The 27,326-nt window shown below is 40.3% G+C and overlaps 1 protein-coding gene across 1 annotated transcript in view; it reads right to left on the reverse strand.

The window, feature by feature from the left end:
* KLHL29 (kelch like family member 29) overlaps positions 1-27,326 on the reverse strand; it is a 328,883-nt gene that overhangs the window by 250,466 nt on the left and 51,091 nt on the right. The window contains exon 3 of the mRNA XM_026044925.1: positions 18,853-18,959. Within this exon, the coding sequence (XP_025900710.1) occupies positions 18,853-18,959 (107 nt within the window). The remainder of the gene's footprint in view (positions 1-18,852; positions 18,960-27,326) is intronic.

The raw sequence follows: 27,326 nt of genomic DNA on the forward strand, positions 1-27,326 counted from the left end.
CAGAATGTGAACTAGTGCTTTAAGACGCTAAATTGGGTATATTTGCATTATACTGCAATTATTTCTGCGGCTACAACGTGGACATTCTCAATAAGCAACAACCGCTTAGCATTCTGCCTCCCAGCTTGCAGCAGCAGCAGAGTTCACAGGTAGGAAATGTAATTTCTCTTCAGTGCAGAAGAGGCATCAGCAATGAGAAAGCGAAAAAAAGGCAACGTAAATAGTTCTATTTAAGTCMAGCCACACTCTACATTTATAGATTCACAAAGACAGTGACTAAACGGACTCCTAGGTCAGAGGAATACACACACACTTCCATTAAACTCAGCAGGAGCACTTGTGTACATAAACCAGTAGCTGGGGTGTTTTGTTTTGTTTTGTTAACCTTAAGTAATACTCTCCCGCTAAGCACTCCGAATGCAGGATTTTCCCAACTGTTTAACAACCGGAGTATCAGGTAAAGCAGGGGCTGAGGGACATCTCCACGTCTCCTGACCCGGAGCAGGGGGGCTGCACTAGGCAGTCTCCGGAGGTGCCTTCCAAATTCAGCCATTCTCTGGCTCTGTGATAATTTAATAATATTTATTTCTTACAAAAAGGTGTAAAGTACCAGGGAAGAGATCAGATTTAAAAGATCCTGTCAGGTTAGAGTGGGCAGCAACACACATACTGAAATCCAATTAACAAACAAGCTTTTCCACATGTTGCTCAAGTGCCTTGTGTGCCAAACTACCTTCCCTTGCTCTGATGAGCATCGAATTATCTGTTCTAGTTTGACTCTGTTGCAGATTAATTAAAAGAAAATGGCACAATAAAGAGATGGACGGGAACTGTACAAAACCTGCATAATTTTCACATTGATATGCACTCAGTAGTTTGCAAAATTCAACAACAGGAAAAAAGGTGAGTAATTTAAATTAGCCAAAGAAAAGAAAAAAAAATCCAAGTGCCACTACAGAGCTTGCTCAGAAAGAGTCAGGGGATGGCTGGAGATGAGGAATAACAGGCCATGCTCGCTGCCCCTCAGAGCCGAGCTACAGCATCATGGCCATGGCCACTGAGGCAACTCATTGCATGGGAGATGCTGGTGTTACCTGAGCATGGGCCAGCAACGCTGTCCTCTGCATATTCACTGACACACCACGTCCCCACTGCACCACCTTGGCCCCACCACGCACGTGGCACTAAAATAAAGATGTACAGTTCCAGCTAAGTCAGACCCTCTGCAGCAGGATAGCTCCACTGCACCTTTCTCATCTTCATGAATGATCTACTGGAGAGTATTAGGGAGCTTCAAGAGAAGTGGTCAAAATGAACTGAATATAAGGGAGAAGAAGTTCTGGAAAGAAACCACATATTTTCCTTAAAATACTTCCATTGTGGCTTAGGCTATGCGTGTGGGGTGGTAAACCAGCGCCTACCTTCTGCTGGCTTCTGCTCTGAAGTTACATTATTCCTCCTTTTGGCCAACACAAAAGTCACCAATGCCCTTAACAACTCATAGCTACAGAGAAAACAGGGTTTGCTTTCTTGGAAAACCCTTCAGACAAGATTGATCAATGCAGGGTCTTTGCACTCATACACCAGCATAAAACACACATGATAAAAAATAAACCAGCAAAGGCAAAGATGGTGTAGTCTATGCACAAGGAAAGGTTCTCCTGCATCTCTACCATCCCCTGCCAAGGCTGGCAATATATTGGGAAACTGCCTCTGTAAAGGTCTTGCCAGCCCAGGAGGGGTTCTTGGTAGCTGCAGAAGTGCTTAAGTTCTCTGGGAACAAATATTTCCCTTATAGTGTGCCAAGGAAGACCTTCCCAGTTCATCTGGCATGGTTAGTAGTGGGGCAAGGCCCCTCACCTCCACCTTCCCATCCAGCCAGTTCCCAACAGTGCAAGCATGGGAACACGCACCCTGCGTATGGAAGGATTTTACAGCCTATTTTACACCCCAAAGACTATTTATTAACTTCAGTTCATGAGGAACACTCGAAAAAGGAGGGTTGTTTTTGCAATCACAGGAGATGCAATAGGTCATGTYACATCAGGGCAGCCTGGAAAAAAGCAGAAGACCACTGAGTCTACCTGGGACCTTTTTATCTTCTCTGATTTCTTCTGTGTGTTAGCTTGTATTCTGTAAGCATGTATTTTGATCTTTATTTTCACTATACGGCATGCGATAAGCAAAGAGTGCTAGGATAGAGCAGCAGAGGGAAAATATAAAACATGTACTAACCACTGGAAAAAAGTGAGCTAAGAAAATCTTTAAAGAAGATCCGAAAAGAAGTCAGTAATTAACATAAGATTTCCCGCTGACCAGTTATGTCCTGAGCAATTACGGTAATAATAAGCAATTTTATTCATTCTTTRTACATTTATAAGAAGAAAAAGAAGATAAAACAAAGGCAGAGAAAGACCAGAAAAAAATGTTCAGATGAAAGCACATTTTGTTCAAGCTGTATTTCCTTCCAGAAGTTATAAAAACAGGTAGTTGATTTAAAAGCCACCTCCTGTTCAAACTGCAAATTTTAAAACTTCGATAAAAAAAAAAAAATCTATGAAGAAATCTCTCCACACTCCCAAGTCCCAATAATTCCCTGCTCTTCATCAGACTCCAAATCAAACATAGTACGACCAAAGTCTACCCAAAAGAATACATCAGTTGTATCCATCCCAAAGCAATATTGAGAAGGTTTGTTGTTGGAGCTAATTTCACTAAAGGAGGATCCAGACATTATTAGTGGGGCAAAATTAATTTGTATTGACAGCTATAAAGACAGAGGTTTCTGTCTCTTCTCCTATGATTACTGCATCTTAACTGTGAACTAAAAACATACTTACACCCTCTAAACTAACCACGAAAAGAAGTTGACTTCTTCCAAACATTTTTACAGGCTGGTTATAAGGCACTGCAGACTTTTGGCAATTGACTCAGTTCTGTGAACGTGACCACAGTCAGTCAGAGAAAGAAAATTTACCACCACAGTGTGCTATAGGGACAGTTCAGACATTCCCTAGCTAATAAAGGATGAATTGTTTTATTGTCCAAACACCAGGCGGGGGCTTAGGAGGTCTCAGATCCCTACCCAACACCTACATAAAACGTCCTGAGGAAATACAGTTCTTGCCTCACTGTCATACCAAGTTGATAGGGGGTATATAAATATCCAGGTAGAATAAAATGAMACAGTTTTAAGGACTACACTGAACAAGCAGTTCAGGGCTTGAAGTTCAGCTCCCTGCGAAGCTTCACTCTCAAATCAGAAGCAGGAACCTGCCTGAAAGTCACTGTTGGATGAAGAATATTTCTTAAAACTCTGTAGGAATATAAATCTGTGCTGCTGATCTGTACATTCTTATAGTATGAACACTACTAATACTAATTGAATTTCACTGGTTGAGAACAAATATTTCCATTAGCAGGTATTTCTAAATGAGGATGCTTTTTTTTTTCCCCTTCAAAAAAAAAAAAAAAAAAAAAAGATTGAAAGATATTTTATCATGCAATTTTAGGCCTAATTCTACAAAGTCACAAAAGTTTTTCCAATAGTACTATGGAAGAATATADAAAGAAAAAGAATAAACAAACAAACTGAGTTTCTGCCCAGCAGATAAATGTCCTTAATAGGAAAAAGGGGAAAAAAAAAAAAAAAAAGAGAGGGGGGAAAAAAAAAAAAGAAAAAGTGGAGAGATAAAATGATTTGACCAAGGTCAAAATTGCAAACCAGTGGCAAAGCTAAGAGTAAAGTCAAGCACATGGTTTCGCCTGTGGATTCTAGAGTTGGAGGCCAATGTCTCATTCATTAGATTTCTGTCTCTTGGGTATCTACCTTTCTGAATACATACTCCATTCCTTAAAACAAACAAATCTTTTTAAATTAGAATTGAAGACATTCAAGTTCAGTATCTGAGGGGGGAAATGGCCCAATAACTAGGAAATCAGCTTACTACAAGTGAGATGAGGCTCAAATCTAGTCCTTTTCCAACAGACTTTGGGACAGTAGACAAATTGTAAGTTAGGTATCAAAATTGTTTTCAGTAATGAAGCTTCTGGGCAGTCTTTGCCTCAGCTACATGTCTATAAAACAGAGATAACAACTTACTACCCATGGATTAGGCTTTATTGAAGGTATATGAGCAAGTCCAACATAATTGTTTTGGAGGACAGCTATACCCTAAGCACTGGCAGAAGTTAAGAACAGTACCACATAGTTAYGATAGTGTAAAGCAGAATTAATGTATTTTAAGGCTAAAATAGAAGCACAATCATTGCAGACTAGAAACACCGTTCACAGATGGAGATGCTCATACTTAATTTAGAAGAATGGGACAAGTGAAAAAGAGACAAAAGAGGTGGCCACTAGTCTTCCTCACCTCTAGCCCTGCTCTCCTCCCAATTTTGGGGTGATTTCTGCATTAATGCACCCATAGTGGGGCAGCTGCTGTTGCCTCTATGACACTATGAAGTGCTCATGGATGTTGACAGAGGACCATTCTGCAGAAATGCTCTCTCCTGGCTGCACCCATTATATTCCAGAAGTTCAAGAGTTTCCTGCTTTAGACAAGTCTTWGATCTGTCATAACAAAAACCTATCCACACAGCCAAAGACCTGCATAGAGCCAGCAGTAATTAAAATTAATCATTTACAATTATTTCCATGGGCATCTTCCAAAAGAAACAGCGCCAGCTTGCTCAGTCCTCAAGGCTGATGGACCTTGAAGTAGACTATGATCTGGTACTAAATGTTCCTAGGTTTCAAACATTAAAACGTGTCTCACAGCTCTATTCATAGMACTATGGGCAGGCTCGATGAGCTGCCGTTGAGCAGGCAAACCCTTCATACAGTCAGACAAATACCTGAATTACCATCAACAAATCACACACGAAATTGGTAAGGAAATGCATTTCTAAGTTCAAAATTGCTGATGTCTGTAATGACTGAAAATTACTGCTAACTGGCTAGGATTCAGGGCTATATCAGTGTTAAAATTTCTTTTTCTTGAAAGTTAGTGTCTTTTGAAYTTAAGATTCTTTCCGTTTCCCACACGTTTATATTAAGTTTTTAATCAGTAGCTTCTCTTTCAGCTTCACTGGTCACTACTGATGCTATTTTGAGGGACGTGAAGAGGTTTCTAAGGTACAGAGTAGCCTGAAGGCTGGCACTTTCCAAGCTTCAAAACTACTCAGGATATTACATTTACACAGGCACACGAATGAATAGGAGTCTAAAATGAACAGAAGAAATGAAGGGATTAGGAGTGTCACTTTGTGGAACACTATTTACTCATTTACTCAAGCAATTTTTTATGGGAGCGAGCATCAGCTATTCACAATGTCAGCCTTGATCAATCCTGCCCCTTGGAAACTTGCCACGAAGAGCAAGTGTGTCATTCCGTACGTCTGTAAAACCAACATCTGTAGGCAGTCTACACAACCAAGAACGTAATCATCGTGGAGATAAAGCAATCTCATGCTCAACAGATTGCAGATCCCTCTGTATCAACCTGCATATTGTTCCTTCCTTCCCAGACACTGGAATACTGATTTTTTACAGTGCGCATTGTGAAAACGTTTTCAACAGGTATCCTAAAGAAAACGCATGGTAATGGGATCACCTGCCACCCACTATGCATGTGCTGTAGTTGCAGCTCAAAGCCGGTGCTAAAAGAAGTGGTGGAAGATCCAACTTCTTTTGTATTAATCAACTCTCAGCACGGTTTTCAGCCGTGAGACTTCAAAGGAACAGATACTCCCACTTTGCTCAAGTAAAGAAATGCCTGATAACTATGTTCTCCTTTTTATCTTTATCATCTCGAGTGCTTTCCTTACTGTATGCAGGTATGATGCTGTGCAAGAAACAGCTGCCTGCTACAAGGAAAGGAAGCGGTTACGAAGCATTACAGAGATGCCAGGCGGGGCTCGGGAAATTTGTGTATTTTAGAAATCCAGCAAAGGGAGAGGAGGCAAAGCCTGCTCTTCAGTCCTGCAGATTCTAGGAGTTGTTTTCTTTTTTTTTTTTTTTTTTTAATTCTTTCCCCACACAAGTGTTTTTAAAGTTATACAGAGGACAGACCTCACTGGTGCCTGGCAAGGAAAGAACTAAAAAGCACACTGTTCCCATTTTATCCCACTTTACAGCCCCTTCTTTTTGCTTTGGAAATTCGGGCCTGAAAAATCACAGCCTCTCTTGGTGAAAAGGTTGTAGCAGCTCGCCCGGGACCCTGAACTCAGACAAATAGGGAAAAAAACAGAGAAGCAAGTTATGGAGGAGGAGGAGGAGGAGGGAGCAATGGGGGGCAGCAGGGGAGCCGCTCAGTCRGAGCGTAGAGGAAACCCAGGGTCCTGCTCCAGTCTGTCCTGTTCAGTTCTCCTGACAGTAGGAGTTAGAGGGGGGTTGTGTTTAAGTAGCAATACATTTAATACAGCCAGAAGGGCAAGAACATAGTTAAATTTTCACTGGTTTAATTCCATAGTTTTGCATTTTTTTTTCCTATTTTAAACAGCAAAGGAGCATTTTTGCTAYATATGACCTGGCCTAAGAGTACAAAGGAAGGAGCACTACCACCTTCTATTAGCCCAACTGTCAGGAAGAAAAACAAACAAGCTTTCACATACTGATGTCTGTAGGCATCTTCACAAGGTGAATACCACTGGTCTTTAAACATATATACACATGTATGTACAAACACACATATATATGTATAAAAACAAATATTTCCAATCTTCTTTTAAAATCAGAAAGATTTTCTGAAGCTTGCACTGCCTGTAAGAAAATGTCTCTTTTTTTTTTTTTTAGTTTTAGTTTTATAATTTTGCAGGGGGCTGGGAGAATCACAGGAGAATCACAGCTAGTGGAAAGACCAGAGCAGCAGAAGACACAGCAGCTATTATCTCCTGTGATTATGCAGAAGTGCTATTTCTTATTCTGTGCCGGCTGCTCTCTGACGTTCCTTGCACGCACCTTAATTTTAGGCAAACAAAGACATTTGGAGCCCCTTCCTGAGGAGGAAAAATAAAAATAAACAAAAAAAAATCAAGTAGCAACAAAGAAACAAGTTTGCACTTGCTCATTGCTCCCTCTCCTCCATTCCTAATGCTGAGCACTTCCCGTGCAGCACATACCCACCCACACAACTTTCCAGGTGGAAAGAAAAAGAGAGTAAATATATAAAAGCAATGTCTCTACCCTTGTCTTTGCTAAGTGGCYGGATACAAAATGTGCTTTGTGGACAAACACACGCAGAGGTTCTGGCAGAACAGCAAKGTTTTAGGGGGCACTGCCAGGATTTGATGGCTGTCGTAGCTTCCTTTCGTGCGTGCAGCGGAGCCTGTATAACCTAATAGCATTAGCTTACTAACAGATTAATGGGTGTGGGGGGAGAGAAAGCAAAGAAAAAGCAACTAAAGCACATTCCACCTACACATCTCACTACTAATCATAAACTCAGGTAGAAAGGAAATTATTTCTCCTGGACCAGGGGGGAAAAGAAAAGGAGAGAGAGAGAGAGACAGAGAAGGAAATAAGCACTGAAAAAAGCACCTATTTTCATCTCTTTTCTAGAAATCATCATACAAAAAATAACCTTATACTAATCGCTGCATTTATCAATCCATGACAAGGAAAGACAAAGTGGGAAATAAAAAAAAAAAAAAAACGCAAGTCAAGGACTGCCACAATATCTTACAGCTGGTAATTTCAGAGTGATAAATATAACGCTGGTCTCAGAGTGCTGCAAGGATTAGATTTAGCAGTAAAACAAGGAGTACAGTTAACAGTTGGTGTTGGGTCTGGTATTAGGATTAGAAAGCACTGCTAATCACAAGAAATGGAAAAGATTAGGAAGGAAGGGCTGCCAGTAAGGTTTTTAAGAGCATTTAAGTGCTGAAATTCATTTTGGGATTAAAATTCCTCAAGTCAAAAGAAAAGGGGAAGGGAGGGGGAAAGAAACAAAGGAAAAAACATAGAACACAAGAACATCAGCAGTTTATCTTGCACTGTCCACAAGTGATGCTCAAGGATCACAAATCTACAGAGACTGGAGAAGCAAAACATATGCCATATCTTACACTGAAATCACCACACTGAAATCACCAACCAGAGTTTTAGTGAAGTGAAGGAACGATTTGCTTTATAGAACCTAGGAATTAACTCCTGCAAGCGTAAAAAAAAAAAAAAAAAACAGTTGAGGAAAGTGAGTTCCTCACCCCCTGCCTTAACATAGCGTGCACAGGTGGAGTCACAGCTTTGAAAAGGCAGTGCAACATTAAGCAAGATGGTACCTTGAGTCTGCAGCGTGTCTGCATTTTGCACGAGCAATAGCAAGGTTACATCTTCATGCCCATTTGTGGTTGCACGATGAGATGGCATCAAACRGTTGGGCTCCCTGCCTCACTTTTAGGCTATGCCAGGGACATCTGTCTGCAAGGATGGAGACCTTGGGCAGCACCGTCCCCAGTAAAGACCATCTCAAGAAGAACAAAGGAGGACATGGTGCGATGGTTCCCCTTCTACCTGAAGGGTACTCAATGGTTATTCAGCAAAGACGTCATCCAAAAGTTGCCTCAATCTTACAATGACCATCCCAAATTTTTTTGAAGCTTCAGAGTAAAATGATGGGGTGACTGATTCAAGCGCTGTGGTGTGATCACTGCTACTCTTACTACTGGGTCTCCAAAGAGCCCAAACATTGATTCAATCCCTTCTCTTTTAACTTATTAATTTACTTCCTATAAATGAATCTGGGCATTGTTATTTGAGGCGTTAGGAAATGGTTTGGAAGAATACCATTTCATCATTTTATACTACTTTTCTTTTTTCAGTCAAGCCTGGATTTTTTAGAATCTGTAAGATTTCTCTTTCCTTTTGTTCCCCCAAATGAACATTTTCTCCAGACGCTTGTAGCAGAAGCAGAAATCACCATCTTCCAAGAGTTATAAAACAGTCGTATTAAATAATAGAGGTGAAAGCACTGTGTATGATTTCTGCAGAAGTCTTTTCAGAAGAACAGATAAATTTATTCACTGCATTATGGAACAGTTTGAGAAAACAAGATCATACAATGTACAGCGCCTCTATTTAAATTGTTTCATTTCTATTCATGAGTGCTCTGATTAGATACACCGAAAATATCATCAGTAAGAAATAAATAATTCCGCCAAATTAATAGTTGTTGATTTCTTTTACCTGAAAATGTAAGTAGCATCTCATTCACACCATATAAAGCAGCTGTAATTTGGATGCATCGATCTTGTTGGCTCAAGCCTGCACAGCACACCGAGACAGGTATTCATCTACATTTTCTTAATATTAAACATCTTCTCTCAAATGATACAAAAGTTATTTAGTGAGTTAAGTTTGACTAACATATGCTTTGCTTGGGAAGGTTTAGTAGCCAAGTAGGTTTATTTTTTGCTGTTTTCCCCAAATCTTAGGTTGAGAGAAATAAACTGCTCCACACGCAGAGCTTGGATTAGAAATGGTATTTTAGGCAATGCAGGAAAGTCTTCTGTATTGGACAAAACACATCTCAAACTCATTGAAACTCCACTTTAATTAATAACATGGTTCTGCCCCAGAAAGGAACCAGCCAGAAGGAATTACCATTAACAACATTAGATGATGGGAGCTACTAACTGCTGCCAGTCTGAGGACTCTCTCCAGTACCTCACTCCTGTACAGTATTTTGATGCAGAAGCATGGAAAAGGATAGGCTTGTGCAAATGCAAGAGAAGATTATTTAGCACAAAAATCCAGCTACGATTTTATTTGTAAAATAACCACACTATAAAAAAACATGGAGCTAATATGTTTTAGCTAGATACTGCAGAATGATGAATGTGGTGTATCTGCTCTGCTTATGAACATATGAGAAAAAGCCCTCTACCCTTTTAAAAAATTCATCCAGTTTGAATTGACAATGAATTACTCTCCTAAAAATCAAATATAATTGCCATAACATTTCAAAAAAGCTAAATGTGCTGCTGAATATCTGAACAGCACCCTGTTTGCAGAGCAGCCAAGTGATACACCTCAGAGAGCTACTGCTAGCTACTGCAGGCAAGATAAATCAAGAAAATGCTGAGTTGAGGTGCAATTTGACAGTTATTAGCAAAATAGGAGTAATTTGATGAGGGAAAAAAATCTGACAAAATTTCAGTTCACAGCAACAGATTTTGGAAGCCTATTTGCACATAAATTGGAAAAAAACAATTCTGGCATTAGAAACTGATGAAGAAGAAACAATATACCCTAAATCCTAACATATTTGGAATTATTTTCTTTGATTCAAAGCTGATAATCCTGTAACAGGCAGTGACTAAACAGCGGCTTGCCAGGCTTGCTGTGCATGTTGAAGAGCCCGCATGGTTATAKATGGAGCCGAGGCCATTCCAGCATCGGGGTAACCGGATTTCCTGCGACACACACCCTTTGCTTTCGCCACTGGAAACGTCTGCAGCGCACGGCACATTCGGCTGGGTTTTAGACATTAGCAGCATAAATATCCCCTGGTGCACAGCAGAACTCACCAGTCCTGGCTCCCCCTAAATCAAGCGTACACAACCAATCTTCTTTTCATGCTACATATTAATGACAACTCCGTTATTCAAGGCCAGCCTGTACAGATCTGCCTTGCATGGGGACATAAAACGGCACACGAGCAGGTTATGACTAAGCAAGGGGAAATTCTCCTCTTGCCCTGATCTGCAATTTTCACCATCATCGGAGATAACATGGTCTGCATCTTGCAATTTCGGTGATTTCTGCAAAAGGCTTTTTAAGAGAGTCCTACAAGCATTAAAAGAATATAAGCAAGCTTTTTGCATTCTTGAAGGACTGGATCTTCGTGTCACTGTAATTGCTTAGGGAAATGTTTTTGCCCACATACTGGTAAGGAGACGTACTGTTCTTCACTGCACTGCAATTAAGCACATAAATAAAGAGATATTTTTCATGCCATTGCACCCAACTCTTTTACATAYGTACAAGGGGATTTTATAGACTGTCATCTTTTCTGCTTATCAACAAATTTTCATGTTCAGTGCAAAACAAGAGTAAGAGTGAGAGATACCTTCCCTGTGTTTACAGACCCACCAAGCGCTATTTCAAAAACAAATAAACCAACTTAGCTATGATTTAAGCAGTGCAATCTGTTCTCCTGTGGGTTTTCATCCTTCTCTCCCCTTCCCCCAGTCTCTMGGTTCATGAGGACAGGAACATGAAAACTAAATGGATTTACGCTTAAATAATTCATCTTTTCACTCGCATCAAACTAAGTACTAAAGTTCATCCACAGGGCTAGCCAGATTTAGCTGATTCAAATGGTATTTTAAACAGCAGTCTGGGGAGCTAGTAACAAAAGGTTGAGAGGAAATGCCGAACAGCTGTGTTGATGGAGCTGTGACGTGCGACATAACTCTACCCAGTCTGAGAGGAGAGAAGGGGACACGTTACCAGCCAGACCTACCTGCTCTCTTCATCCAAACACTCACTCTTGCCCAAAAGATGCTCCATGAGAGGGGTGAGCGATGGAACATCAGACAACTACTCAAGCTGAGTAACTTTTTCCTGACGAGAAGTAGGAAAATAGGCAGTGACATAATGTGTTTTTAGAACAGGGAGTTACCCATGGTAGATGTTGACAGAGACATCCAGATCCTACAAGCCAGGGCACCTTGAACCATGATCTCACGGGGATTCTGGAGTATAGCGATGGTTGTGACGCTCCTTCTCTGAAAGCAAGATCCAAAAGCTAAAATTTCCTATATAATAACACTAGTAGCTACTACTCCCTTTCAGTTTAATCCCCATTTCCTCTGTATAAGCTTCTTAAAAGTACAAAGAGGACAGAGCACCTACCTCTACAAAGCACTCAAATTCATGAAAGTATAGTGTCTTTGGTGTAATCAAATTTGAGGATTTCAGTTGATTTTTTTTTTTTAATTTGTTGGAGGCTTGTTTTGTTTTGAATATCCTGAGAAGCAGAGAGGATGGAAAATGCCTTGCAGCAATATTCTCGCATAAACTTTGCTACACTTGTATTTCAGGTCATGTTTATTACACTAAATAAGCTAAGTAAGGGACAAATTCATGCGGTTAAAGAGGAAAAATAAATCTATGAACTTGGATTTTTTTCTTTTTCTTTTTTTTTGGTCTCTTTTAAAAGCCAGCATCTAAAACTTTTAATTGTTAATGTTGACTGCTCGCTGTAAGAACACAAATAGTCTCTCTCCTGCACATGGCTATCAACGTGCTGCAGGAATAGTCTGCAAAAGCAGCAAGGAAAATAGGTCTTTCTTTCATGCAGTTTAGATGGGTTCCCTGATTTTTATTTATTTATTTTTTTTAATATCTCAGAGCTAAAACCACCACTACCTTTCCTTGAACTGGTCAAAGCAGCAAAGAAGGAATAATTAAATTTGAGGAGACATGACAACTGAAAACGATTTTAGCTGTTTTGTCTATGTAGAAACTGGCTTGCTGAAGTGAAGAAAACATTCTGCAGTGTGGAAATCTTTAGTGGGTTAGTAACTCACTACAGTACTAGAGATGAATTTTTGAAGTCAGGTTTATATCTTCAAATTCACTGAAGTGGAGATTTATTGCAACAAAGACGGAGAAAACCACTGGAGGGATGTGTTGGAAGTGGAGCGGGACAAAAGAAAAACAAACAGAGAAAAAAACATTTTCTTAGATTTACAGCACAACCCTCATTGGCTTATGTAAAATGAGCCTATGTTTCCAGTCTAAATTAACGTGGCTGYTAATACTAATATCTAAATCATTCAAACAAGAAATTTGGGGAAGATTTCAGTTTTGGACACGGTGTTTTGGGTGAGTTTCATTAGATAAAGCTTAAAATACCTTTATGAAGTATCATACTAATGATATGCTTACCCTTAAGGATAAATTTGAGCAAGCAGAAAGTTGCTGTTGCTTATGCAGTGGGAGCCCACTTTAAATCAAGCATGTCTAAAAATGTCCTGAATGTGCTGGGCATACCATCACAAATTTATGTCCCCGCACTTTGTTGAATAATGATGTTCATTTACTCACATAAGCTCGCTGTGAGCAACACAGACTCTTCCACTCGGATGATCTTCCCACATAAAAGTTAAGTGCCTTAGTCCTCATGTGTGGAAGCCATTCTAACTCAAAACGTACAATTTTTTCTGCCTACAATGCATACATATAAATGCATGTACAATGAGAAAACACAAGCCAATGGATTCGGAGCAAGCACTGTTAAAATAAAAAAAAAAAAAAGACAAAACCAAAAACACACAAATGAGAACCCCAGCAGAGTCCACCATCGTGCTTATAGCAATGCCTATGGAATGGCAYGGTCTGACCTTTGCTGATGTCCAGGACAGCATTTACTTTCTTTGTGAAACAAATACTTTTTGCAACTGCTTTTAAAGTTTAAAACTGAAATTGTTCTTATCGCAGCCTGGCTGACAGTGTCGCCTGTGCAGAAGCTCACTTCCAGGGGAAATGGGATGTAAAAACAGATGCTATGACCTTAACAATAATCCTGTTTGCATATTACAATATATTTTCCTATCTTAACAAGGCAAAGTCCCTTGTGTTCCGGTCAGAAAAAGTCATCTTCCAGTAAAAGCATAATGTGATCAATAACATTTTCTTAATATATTATATTATCTCTCACTGAAACACTTTTTCACTTGGCATTTCAGACTGCCTAGTAGGGGAAATTCATGACAAAACTCAAGATGGTAAATGAGATACTGCAAATTAATTCCATCCAAGAGCGATCTTTCCTTTCGTGAACAATCTGACAAGCCTGTGGCGTCTGACTTCAGCAGAAGCTTTCTCAGCTTTCAAATATACATGAAACAGAAGAATCTGCTCCAGTGCCACAACCATCTTCACTTTAGCCTGTATAATTTTGTGTTGAGACACATTAGAGTTTAAACAACTAACGCTGCGACCAGAATTGGTGGGGCATGCTTTAAGGATCAGTGTAGAAAACAGACTCATAAGCCTCCAGGASGCATTTTGAAACACGTATTTGAAAGTTACGGTCCAGGGCAGAGCCGAGTTCAGGTGTCCTGCCCCCCTGAAGCTGTTTTGCCACCGAGTCATCTGCAATGCGATGCTGAAAGCCGCGGCGTGACAAAACCACCAGCTGAAGGGTCTCAATTTGGTACTGACAAAGTTCAAAGAGAGCTTTGCCACAATGGGCATTACAGCAAAGCACGTCTCCATCCATGCGCCTGAAATTACTTCTGCGGAGATGAGTAGTGGCTTTATTCCCCCCTTGGCGTTCATGTCATTCTGCGGGCTGGCAGGGTGACCCGGTGGCACCGCGAGGAGCGGAGCTCGTCCTGCCTGCCTTCAGCTCGATAGCCCATCATCATTTCAGCAACAGCAGCTGTAGATCTCCTGCCTCACTGAAAGAAATTGGTATGCAGCATTGCCCAGGAGGGCATGATCCTGCAAAAAGACCTGGAAGCGTGAGGGATGTTGTCAATAGGATTACTTAGATGCAGCTGATCTCTTAGGATTAGGTGCAGAATCACTGCCTGTATTAATATTTCAGCGTAAAGAATAAAGGCCACATGGTTGTTGAATATTCATGCTGTTGCAGTGTTCTCTATGTGAATTCTTTAGCAGAAACATGCAAAGTCTGTACCCATACCCTGAAGAGTTTACCAGCCAAAGCCCCAATTAAAGAAGTACTTAAGTATGTACCCTGTTTTGAGCATGTGGGGCAGTCGCGTTGACTAATTGCATTCCTCGAGTGAGAAATGTGCTCCGTTTCCTTACTTAATCAGGACTCAGGTTCAAAACAATATAAAAGAAATGGGAGAAAAAAGATGAAAATTTAATTTATGCCTCCATTTCCAACACCTCATTAGGTCAGAAACATGTAAAGGAAAAGGCCAAACAGCACCTCTACCTACGAAGCCATTCACAGTGAGACCGACAATCCACCTAATTGCAGAAGAAAGGAAAGCAGTGGAGAGATGTGGAGTAATATCAGCTGATGGAATAAACCCAGGAACAACACAATACATTTGTGAGAGGGAAGGAGCAAAAAAGAGACAGGTCCCCTGAATAAGCAGGACGTACATGACATTACAACAAACCAGATGGAAGGTCAGAATAATCAAGGGCKTTGAAGGTGAGGGCAGACTTGTTATTTTTTGTTTTTGCTTTTGAAACAAAATAAATTAGGCAGCAAGTCTCCATGTAAATGAGCACTTATAAAATAGCCTTTCTAGGTGAATAATTTCTTTTACTATTAATAAAATCTGCAATCTGAGTAACAATGTTCTGATGACTTTTTGCCATTTGCAATTATTGCTCATCCCRGCACCAAAACCTCATTATTATTAGAGCTGACAAAAAAATATTTAACTGCTTCCGTGAAAGGACTTAATTTTTAGAAGAATCGGATGCTCCAAAGCTTTAGTTCTGCTTCCAAACCTTGAAAGCGAAAATAAGGGCATCCTAGCAACCCTCGCGTGCCTCTCCTCCGATTCCAACAAGTAATTTGGATAAAAGCCTCTAATTTGTACAGCAACACAAAACGCTCCAAAGCATACTTCCCTGCCTTAAAAGCAACCCTGTAAGGGTAGGGAGTTAACATACCGCTGCACGACTGCAAGCAGGCATTTTATACTATCAACATACATATTTTGCCCTTTTTTTTTTAATATAGCTGTTTTCTCCTGAGGAACTAAAAGCATTTAACGGCTACTGTAGGGCTCGCAGTGCTCTGTGAGTAAGAGTATATAACCTGCACTTAAACGGCACAGGAGCCAAGGTGCAGCAAMTGCCAGCTGGGGCAGTGTTAGGAGCGGGGCTCTACGTACGGCTCCAAGCTCGGGGACTAAATCTGAGATAACATGTGCTATCTACAGAGAGAAAGCAAAATGGGTAGTTTTGCACCTGTGGAGACGTTCGCATTAACATCAGCTATGTCTCACTGCACTCCCCGCTCCACTAGTGGTTAGCGATACCACATCCCACTTGAAGGGACTCGCCAGTGCAGATGCTCTTAGAGGGACTCAAGCACATGGGATTCAACGAGCACCATCCGCCTGCTGCAGCTCCCAGGATGACCTCCCGAGGTCCTTCCCGAGCAGCTCAAGCCAACGGCGTTCCTGCTGAACGCAAGCCAGGTCACGCTGTGGTTTCTCTGCCGCATCCCAAAGCTCATCACAGATTCATACAGAAACCATGACCCCCGACGTCTGTGACTAACATGTTCTGCTTCATTTTACCTGCTCCTTATCCTCAGGAGAATGAAGTGGAGCAAGCCCAAATCTTTGCTTCAACGCACGTAAAAAAAAACACCAAAATGAAAAGCAAAACTCAATCATTCTCTTCAAGCACCTCGGTGCGGGTGGTCATTTGAGGTCTCGCTTTGAGTTTATACACACACCCTAACCCTTTCTCCCCCCAGAAAACACTTCAAAAAACAATCAGTCCAACAGGCCCAGAGCACTGCTGCAATTGCAGTAACTGCAACACAGCCACAGCTCTTCACTTGTTCCTGTTTTGTCAGCTCCTCTCTTCTGCACCCACATATGAGGTCATAGATAAATACCAAAGCAAGGAGCTTGCACCTGAATTTCAGCCATCCTGGGCAAACCACTAATTTTGGTGCAAACCCTGAAATGCTGCTGCCCTGGGTCCTTTCCCTGTATCCAGCTTACATATGAGCAAGTCAGCAAAGCACACAGCAGTGTGTGCTTTGCCCAAGGGCCACCCCACCAGCTTGGCAAGCTAAGGCTGAGATGGTTTTCCGAAGTGCCCATCCTGGGGAATGTCTCCTACCATATATATTCACTTCCAGTATCGAAAAAACAGACATATTATTCACTGGGAGAGCTACTTAAAAAAAATATATTGGTGAACATTTAATTTCACTACTACCACAGTACAATTACAGTTGTTGGTATCTGCAATTTACAACATTATATACACATGCAGGAACAAACATAAAAGAAAAATGTAAAATAAAAGCCTTATTCAAAATTTAGACTCCATTTCCAGCAGCAGTTTCATATATGCATTATTATACATGCTATTTATGATTTTTTTATTGGCAGCATACAGAAAAAGATTACATACACCTCCCTATCTACACTTACACATACACACATTTTCCTGTTTTATCATGAACATTCTAATGATAGGAATTGAATAAAGGTTTTTAAATTACCAAAGGTACACTGAAAACTGTAAGCTTGTTGCTCAGGGAAATACACCCGTGGAGATCATTCCCAAAGCACAGTATTTTTACTTATACTTGCAAATACAGGAAGAGACTGCCAGAAAGATTATGATGAGGATTTGTTGGGTATACTAAAGTATCCAACAAGGAAGCATTGGAAATCAATCTGAGCATGGTTGTAGATGGCAACACAGTGTGGAGAAAGAGCAAATAGAGAAGAGGAAAAAGAAAGGACTAAAAAGACTTGATGGTCTTGGCAAAGGGCAAGTTAAGAAAGATGAACCTGAGCCAATACTGTGCTCTTGCAAAGAAGGTCAAYGCATCCACCCTGGGTTGCATCAGCAAAGGCACAAACAGCTGGCATAGGRAAGAGACCCTTCCCCTCCCTTGGCACTCCTCTTTTCTAGGACAAGACATGGACATCTGGGAGCAGTGTAGAGGAGGCCACTGAAGGTTGGGGCATGGGACGTACAAGGAGAAGCTGAGGGAGGTGGGTCAGCTCAGCCTGGTGAAGAGAAGGCTCATAGGAGACCTCACATGGTTTCCAACTACCTAATGGGAGTGTCTCTATTCTCAGATGTGCATAGTGGCACTACAAGAGGACACAAGCTGCAACATTGGAAATTTAGATTAGAGAAGGGGAAAAGGTTCCTTAGGAGGGTGGTCAGACAAGGGAACAGGGTCTCAGAGATGTTGTGGAATCTCTGTTCTTGAGGATATTCAGAACCTGCCTGGACACAGTCCTGAAAACCCCAATTTAGTTGGCTTTGCTTTGAGCAAGAGGTTGAAGTAAAAAATTTGGAGAGATCCCTTCCAATGTGAATTATGCTATGATTCTAAATAGCTGGTTGAGATAAGCAAGAAAACTGGTCAAAGGAGGAAAACAATAGAACAAATAAGCTGTAAAATGGCATCAAAGGCTGGGATCAGCTCCATGAGACTTTAAAAAAAAAAAAAAAAANAAAAAAAAAAAAAAAAAAGCAGACTGGGTAAAAGGCAAGGAATGGGAATGAGGGAAGTAAAATAACAACGGGCTGAAAGAGGAGAGGGCAGCAAAGATCAAGGTTGTGAGGAAGAGGGGGGGAAGAAAAGACCCAGAAATCAAATCTGTGTCCACTAAATTGAATTTTCCTTCAATACCTGGAAGATGAAAATCCATATGATTCCTTCAGAGATGAAATCAAGTATTTAAATCAAGTTTCCACTCTGATATCACATAAAAGAATTTGGGTTGGAGGGGAAAGGATCATTTTCTTACAGAATATTCTCATTTTTGATACAAAAACATGCACACATTTCTCAGTTTAAAACTCAAAAAATGACAATACCTGAACAACTAGCTTACAGCCTTCTATGGTTTTATAAAATATACAGCCATGAGCCTTCAGTGAGGCTGTTGAGATATAACCTTTGCTCTTGTCCTGGAGCTGTACCACCAAATGCAGAGGCTACTGCTGATTTACAGCACTAGCATTGCTACCTTATTTTTCTATTGCAACTCCAAAGCTCAGTAGCATGGGCTCTGATATGGATTTACTGCAGTCACTGAAAGGGAAAGAGTAACCCAAATTGTGTTTGTGTAAGTGGACAAGAGGTCATAAAAGGAAAATGAAAACACAACCAGAACAGATATCCACAAACTTACCTTATGATGTCCAGAATCTGTATTAAAACCAGCCTCAGGTGTAACAGTCAGTAGACAGGACAGCAAACCCTTGCATTTAGCAGGGGGTTTCTGGGAAGCCAGATTACCTAGAAAGAGTTGAAAAGCATTATTTTGRTAGGTGAAGATGGAGTCATCTATGCTTAATAAAAATAGCYACCACATACAAGGAAAAAAATAATTCCACAATGGGAGATGCTATACGTCATGATGATCAGCATGAAGAATTCAATCTACTAAAARTGACAAAAATTTGCTGCGAAGTATGTAGAATTAGACGTGGTAGATTCTTAGGGTTTGGCAAAGAATATCTAATACTCAAGATATCACGGTGTTAACCCTCTAATCAAGGATGTGGAGGAGACCAGAAAGAGCATGATATTTTGCTTAATTAGTTACTATCAAAGAGAAGACTAGTTCAAGCATTTGCACAAAAAGAAGCAATCCAAGATTATTTGAAAGTTTAATAGTGTTATAGAAGTCATTGGTAGCGCAGGGTTTTCCCATGAAATAAAAATAATCCCTGGAGATAAATTTAAGGAAATATATCTCATTTTAATGCCCAGAGTAAAGTGACTATTCATTAAAGCAAAGCAGTTTTATACCTATGTTCTCCATCTCAGATCTAATATATATGAAAGTAATCTTTATGACAGGAAGTGGCATGTAATCCTGCAAGAATGAACTGCTGTCATTATCTGAGAATCAATACCATTTTTTTTAAAGTGCCTGTAACAGTACCTATTGATTTCACATTTTCAGCATGGGACTATGAGGCTCTACAAAGGAGATTCTTACAACAACAAGAGAGCTTCAGTTGAATAAGTGAGTTGATATAGATTAACTCAAAATTTATAGTGCACTTCTCTTGAACAGCGCAACCAAGGCGTCTCTGCCTTTGCCTCAACCTGGTCTTTTTCATTTTATATAAAATATACTTTATTTTAATTATAATATTTTGAGCTGGTAGAGTAATAGCTTGTTAGTTCTACCTACAAGCTGTAGAAATTTTACCAGGCAAAACATCTTGGTGGAAGGTATCTCTGTGCACCATGAGCACAGTGTCACCAATTATTTGTAGGATGTTTGCTGTGTTTGAGGAGCTTGACCGAACACAAAAATCCCTTGTGCTGTGAAAGCACAAAACCGATGAGGTGCTGGAAAGCTCTCAGGTCACATGGGTATGGTTTGATGTGTACTAAAGGTCAGGATAGCAACATAAAGGAAAAGAAACAGCAGCCCATGGAAGATCTAAATAATGTCTCCAAGGTCACCCAACAGGTCTGTCCTGCTGTGAGCTCCGCTGAGCTGTGTTATATTCCTTTAAGACAGTTTAATGAAACTGATAAACTCTTACAATTATCCTGCAAATGAAGCATACAGCAACTTCGGGTTGATGAGTTGATCAAATAGCTCATGCTGCAATGAGGGATTGCTAATAAGAGCTGACTGCAAGGCAAGAGGTGCCGTTACCCATGGGGGCAGAAAAAAAGAGAGACTGCACCATTAAAAAAGTGGTTTGAAAGGATGGGATTAGGGAGAGTTGACATCCCAAAAGTAATACCATTAAGAATACAGACAAAACATTTATAAGTTTTAATCCTCATTTCATGCAGTAAAACAGATCCACCTCCAAGCAGTAACCAGCTARAGGTTAATTTCTTGAAAATTTAAGGGAAGATAATACAAGTGCAAATGAAATGTCTGGGGAATGCTGCACGTACATGTAAATAAACATCTTGTCTATGCCCCATCACTCTCATTTTCTCTGTGATTTGGAACCACATTCTCCTCCTTATTCTGCTTTGCTTACAGAACGCGACTCGTTTTGGAGTTGAGCGTTTTCACATAGATGGTCTATTTATCTATCAAATGCTTCTCGAATGTGCTATTGAGATATTTCAACTGAGCATTCCTGACTTTTGCGACATGCCTAAAGAATTTAGCGTGGTGTGTATGAAAAAGCTCAAACAGAAATAGAAAGCCTTTTTTTGTTGTTGTTGTTCTTTCAGAAAGCACTCTGTTTTCATGAAGGAGTTTATGGAAAGAGGGGAAAAAATACTCAAGGGAGCCATTTCTCCTATAGACAGTGAATCATCATATCATAGTTACCCCATCATCTCCAAGGGCAACACTAGGCCAGAGCTGCACTGGAAATCTACCCTAGGGACACATACATTTTTCAAAATCATCTCAGGACTCTTGCTCCAGAGCACGTAGAGACCTTGCAGAATGGAAAAGGAGTCTTTGGCAACAATAACAATAATAATAATAATAATAATAATAATAATAATAATAATGTGACACTTTCACATGAAAAAAATCTTTTTTTTTTCCCTACCTCAAACACGAAAAATATGAAATATGAAGCATATTTACAAACTATTATTTCAGACTCTAGATGGCAGCGCCAGAGGGAAAGGCAACATAGACATCGCAGCTGGATACAGGACATTTGCAGAAAAGGGGATAAGAAGGGAAAAGGGAGCCAGAAAAGCAATAATCCTTCACCATGAAGGAAAAGGCTTAAGTTCAGTTTGCTTTCTTCCATTTTCCAGCCACTCTACTTGGAGTCTTAAAGAAAAGTCAAAATTATTACATGCAGCAACACAGTGATAGCATAAATTATTTTCAAGAAGGGGTTCCTTTGCTTAACCAAAAAAAAAAATTATTGGAAATTATTTTGATCTTATCAAAATTTAACTATGGCTTGTATTACAGAGGAGGTTTTCCTCCTCTAGTTTCTCAAGTTTTCTTGCCCCTTTCTTCAGTCCAGATTGTCCACTGTAACAACAGAMTCAAGAAAAGCCAGTCAAGCGCAAGGTCTGCTTGGACACATGACTTCATATTAAAGCCTTTGGCCCCTGGATGTGTTCCATGGCAATGCCACAAAATAGTGTTTCGTGCAAATGCTCCCGGGGTGGTGTTCCTTCCCTTTAAAACATAAAATCAGGAGACTTTTGCCTGTGGCTTCCCACTGACAAGCCTTGTGCAGCTCCTTCGTGAGGTTATGGAGGAAGCACTGTGATGCCCAAAGAAAAGCCTTAGTTCTCTCTACTGCCAAAACTTCTGTGAAGTTGGACCTTGCAGAGGTCCACAGCCAACAGTCGTTCTGTCATCTACAAGCTTCAATACAGACAGGTCACATATCCATCAAGCTTATAACTTAAATGACCTAAAGCAACCTGCTGGGAAAAAAGCATCTTCTTCAGAAGGTGCATCATGGTGCTCACCATGCTTCAGCTCCAAGAAGTGAATGAGAAGAGAGGTCCCCTAGAGGCAGGGGAAAGAATCATTTCACACGATGTCAATCAAAACCATAATCCACTTATGCAGCAAGATTGTCTTTCAGAGCTTGCCTGTTATAGATGAAGCTCCAGCAGCAATTAGGCTGACCAGCTCCTCCACCAAGAGCTACCAGAGCTACACAGGCTGTGAGAAGTGCTGGAAGGAGGAAAAAAAATAGACTAAAGCTCTCAATGTTGGACCCTGGAATGGCTCGTAATTGTTCTTCTGCATTGTGCAAACTCCTGGAAAATGAGGAAGAGGCTCCTGTTTTGCAGCCTGTTTCAGAGCTCTGCGGTTCTGCCTTCCTGCAGCAGAGTTCAAGCACGTCTGCAGGAGAGTCAGTGTGAGGACGCAATGCGCCACGCAGCGCCTGCCCAGCAGGGCTCACTTGTGTTTTTAAAAGTATTCAGAAAGGAATAATGATAAGCCAAGGAGGCACAGAGACAGCTATTTTAGATAAACTAATTGGAAAAAAAAAAAAGTTTTATGTAAGAATATTCTGCAAAAGCCTCCCCATGCAGACAAGCTATAAATCAACTGTGAAACAGAAAGTGCTTTAAAAACGCCCTTTATAAGCTGCTGTGCACTGCAAATACAACCTTCCCTATGTCACATACCACAGTTTGGGGCAAAGGGCAAAGAAAGGAAGAAATAGTGGGCAGAGACACAGCTGGAGCAGACTCCCTTTGCAAATAAATAAGGCAAAAGAAAGCAGATGAGAAGAAAAAGCAACTGCTCTGTGCAGTGACMGCCAGACAAGGCTATTTCATACATTGACCCTAATCTCGATTATTTAACTCACAGATTCCATTTCCCCAACCGATGACCAGCCAGCTGCCAACCTGCAGGCTAAAATGCTGATAGGTCCTCAGACCAGGGCACATCTTGCTTGCCAAGGGGTTTCTGAAATGCTTGGGAAAAGCCCGCCAGTGCTGCCTTCTGGTCAAGAATTTAGGGTAATGGGAAGAATTTAGGTAATGGCCACTGAGGCCAAGAAGTCACTCAAGAAAGATGTCCGAGGAAAAGCATGTCCGTGTTGCCTAAAATATTTATATATTTTAAGAGCAACAAATGAGAACATCACTCCATTCAGTGCCTAACAGCTCCGGGTGTGAAATATAATTGCTGAATTCCTAAGACTACGCAGTAGGTTTTGCTCTATTTATAATGTTTCTTGCAGTCGTGCTCATCTCGCTGAAAGCAGCCTGGGAACTATTAACATTTCCTCATCAAAGATGCAGACAGACTGACAGCAACCCTGCAGTTATTCTGTGCAGTGCTTTTTCCAGAGTCCCCCAACCAGAATGCTGGCCTGTACGACAGCAGAGTTAAGCTGAGAGGAAAAGGGGAATATAATTTTAGCTCATCACCCCTTTATTTCATAGCATAGAGGAACTGAACTCCTCCTATGGCATTACGCAGCTTTTGAGAAGACAGTTGTGGTTTAGAACTGCCTGTTTAGTTTGCATTCCTGCATGGATGATCACTTCTTTAAAAGGGAGTATACATCAATAATATTCATGGCGAGTTTATAAGAGCTTGGCAAACGTTTCTGACAAAACAAAAACTCAAACAGAAGGATTACTCATAAAATGCTACATCAACAACTCTTTTGACAGGCATCTGGATTATGCTGCTCTTTTAAAGGGAAAAACAAAGATGTCACTTCTACGTTTAAATGSAAACAGAGAAATATGCTATTAAAAATATCAGAGCATAAATAAAACTATTTTTTGCAAACCCAAATGCAATGAGCAGCTCTGGCAAAGTTTGCCATGATCTTCTATCTTTTTTTTTTTTTTTTTTCCAAAAAATATTTTAAACCATGCTGCAAGATGTACAGAGATTACAGACAAGTAATGGGTAAATGCATTTATAGACATACAAGATCATTAGTAGAAAAGGTAGAAGAGCATTTATAGTCTATAAAGTCTCATCTTTTCCTTCARATGGTCTTCAGTTGATTCTTTAAGAGAAGTTAAAATGCATTCTCCTGCTCAACTGAACAAAGCTGCAGTGTAGACACTTTTGAAGCCCATCCTTGAAGAATATACCTGATTATCCTTCTCCTGAACTACATTATACATAGATTACATTATCCAGACAACATTAATTTATGTGATATTCTGTAGCAAGAAGCATAACCAGATGACTGTGATGATGCAAATAGGAATTTCTTACTCATTCTAAGTTTATTTAATTTTTATTCCCCAGGGAAAGCTCAAAGRAAAGCTAAATGAGACATGTGGAGTTGAAAAGGGATATGCAGAATCCTCGCATGTATAAGACTGCATAAAACAAGACTGCTTATTCAAAAGGAAGCAGAGGATCCACTGTATTCAGTTCAACAGTGTTCACCTGAACTGTGCAGTTTCTTTGAAGACTCACATATATGTCAAAAAAAAAAAAAAAAAAAAAGGTGGTCAAAGTGCTCAAACTGGAGTCCAGTTTTCGCAGTTAACTGGAGACCCCTGGCTTTGCTGGAGGAGTTGATGAAGAGAACAGGCAACTACTTGCACGGAAAGGTCTTTTGTGTCTTTATCCAAAGAAAGAGTAGCAAAGATACTTTTTTTTTTTTTTTCCCTAAGATATTTTTAAGCTCTCAATTTAAAAGATTGGAGTGGTTTTGGACAGTTTAACTACTAAATATGTCTCAATTCCATTGCTTCACTCATAGAACTGGGGACAGTGAAGTGCTGAAGCATTTAAGGCTGAAGACACCTCAATTTCTTTGGCAGACATCATGAAGAGACTTTCTGTGCTGCAAGGTCTTTTCTACATTTTTGTAAAAAATCAAATAAAAAGCACTAAAAAAACCCCACAGTTTTTCCTTTTTTTTTTTTTTTTTTTTTTAAAAAAAAAAATAAAAATAATAAAAAAAAACACCCACCGGTTTTTCTTTTTTTTTTTTTTTTTTTTTAACAGAAAGCACTACCCTCTGACTATGACTGTCAGGCACTATCAGGGGGTCAGGTAGCATAGCCCACTCCAGGTGATGTGACCACATCATGGATTTTGTAACAATGCAAGAACACTGTGAAGAACCTAGAGGAGGAGGCAAACAAAACACTTGCATCCACCAAGGAGGGCTGCCAAAAACCCTGCTGCTACCTGAAACCCGGCATCAAGCAAAGGCTAGTTGAGCAGACACCAGAAACCACACCTGGTTCACAATGTACCAAGGACAGCAGGGATGAAGGAAAAGCCTGAAAGCTCATTCTGTTGGGTGTAATGCAGCAAAATGGAAAGGGAGGATAAAATATAATCACTGTTGAAAGAAGAGTCTGCGCTCCAAAGGGTGACAGCAACCATTTCTCTTACAAACTGAACAAACAATACCAACCCCAGAAGAACCCCAGAAGAAAGCAACATCCTTATGTGATATTCGCACAAAATAGTACGAAAGGGAAGAAAACCACATCCAGGGTGAGAGCATCACTCCAGAATGTTATGGCTGGTACACTTGAACTAGTCTAGTCACCYAAGAAGATGTTCAAAGCATCTACCTAGAGGTGTTGGGCTAACACAGGTTACTCCACCTCCATTTCCCAGCCCCATCTCCATGTTCTTTCTGACAGACATACTTTGGGCTGACAAGCTGATGACAGAGGGAGAAGCTCTTTTCTTCCCCACAAGAGAACTATTTATAGTCTCAATAACCCTAACAGTCCCTTCCTGCCCTTACAGTCCAATCCTCTTGTATACCAGAAGCCATATGACCCAATTTCACGACTCTCTGAGGGGAAAAGAAAGAATATCCTGTCATGATTACCAAATTTCCAGTGATGCCTTGGAGGTGCTGGCAAAAGGTTTTAAGKGTTTAATTATTCCCGCTGTCAGAAACTATTTGGGKTTTTTTTTCTGTTAAAAAATTTCTTGGCTTTCATTTTGAGGCAATGAATCCTGTTACATTTTTACTCAACAGACTGAAGAACTTTCTTTTATGAACATTTTATTTCTTGTATGCAAAGGCTAATGAAGCTTTTCCTTCTCTCAGATTAGGGTAGTAGATAAGAGGAAGTAGCTCCAAGACGTGTTCTTCTGCCTTTTAATGGTTCTCATCACTCTTCTGCCATCTCTCCCATTCTAGTTAACCTCTTTCTTGCAGGCAGAATATTCTGGAGCAGAATATTCCAGGAGAGGCTGCAGTAGGGTCAGACCTGGATCTTGCACAATGATGAAGGTCTCCTGCAGCCACAGCTCTGTCCTACCAGCCCATATCCCCTCATGTCAAATGAGGAGTGCAAGCATTGCCCCCTCTCCTCTCCACTGAATTCACAAGGAGCTGAGAACAGCTAGTTTGGAGTAGATCACCATCTCATAAATAGCTAAAGTCAGGCTAAATAGCTAAAGTTCAGTTCTGTCCCTCACATAATGCCACATGGGTTTATTTTGCTGTATTTATTTTTTTTTTTTTATCAGAAGAGTGTTCAATTCAAATGCCTTGCAGAAGCCTTAACTATCTAACCTCTTAACTTTATCATCTAAGCTTGCAGTTGCATTAAAAACACTTCATTGATGCCAGGCTGGCTTGACAAGTTCTATTTTCTATAAGCTCATGTTGATTGGCATTAATTATATTTCTCCCACTCAATCCTTTATCAGTCGTCCCATTTATTATACCACAAATCAATATTAGAATGACAAGACTCAAAAACTCACACCTTTGAGGCACAGATCTTGGCCAGCTTTCCAAAGCAATGACCAAATTTCCAAAGCTGACTGCCTGCAGCATACTGGCATGTTAATGGAGCTCTTAATCTCTTCTCTCCACCTCCCAATTACAACACTAAGAAAAAGATCTGCAGCTTAATTTGTCAGCCTTAAAGAAACAGGAGAATAAACAGATACATTACAAAAGATCCCCCTTGGTGAAAGGGAAAAAAAGCAAGTGAAGACAGAAGAGTAAGTGTGGGAGGTGAGCAGGTTAGAGTCAATCAAACTTTTGATTCCATGAGAATAATTAGAAACAGAGTAATTTCTTCACAGCCAGAATTTCTTCTCCTGATGTAAATTGTTGATTTTAGCATGTATGACTAGTGTGGGATTCGTTCAATGGAGCTGAGGAGATCGTGCTGTTAAAATTGAGCTGCTAGATTTAAGAATTAGGTTATACAAAAGCATAGGTTACAGGCCCTTTTCACWCAGTGCCAAGAAGCGTCCTGCAG

This window comes from Nothoprocta perdicaria, unplaced genomic scaffold (genome assembly GCF_003342845.1).
Source record: "Nothoprocta perdicaria isolate Ctin4 unplaced genomic scaffold, notPer1 scaffold_39, whole genome shotgun sequence".
NCBI lineage: Eukaryota > Metazoa > Chordata > Aves > Tinamiformes > Tinamidae > Nothoprocta > Nothoprocta perdicaria.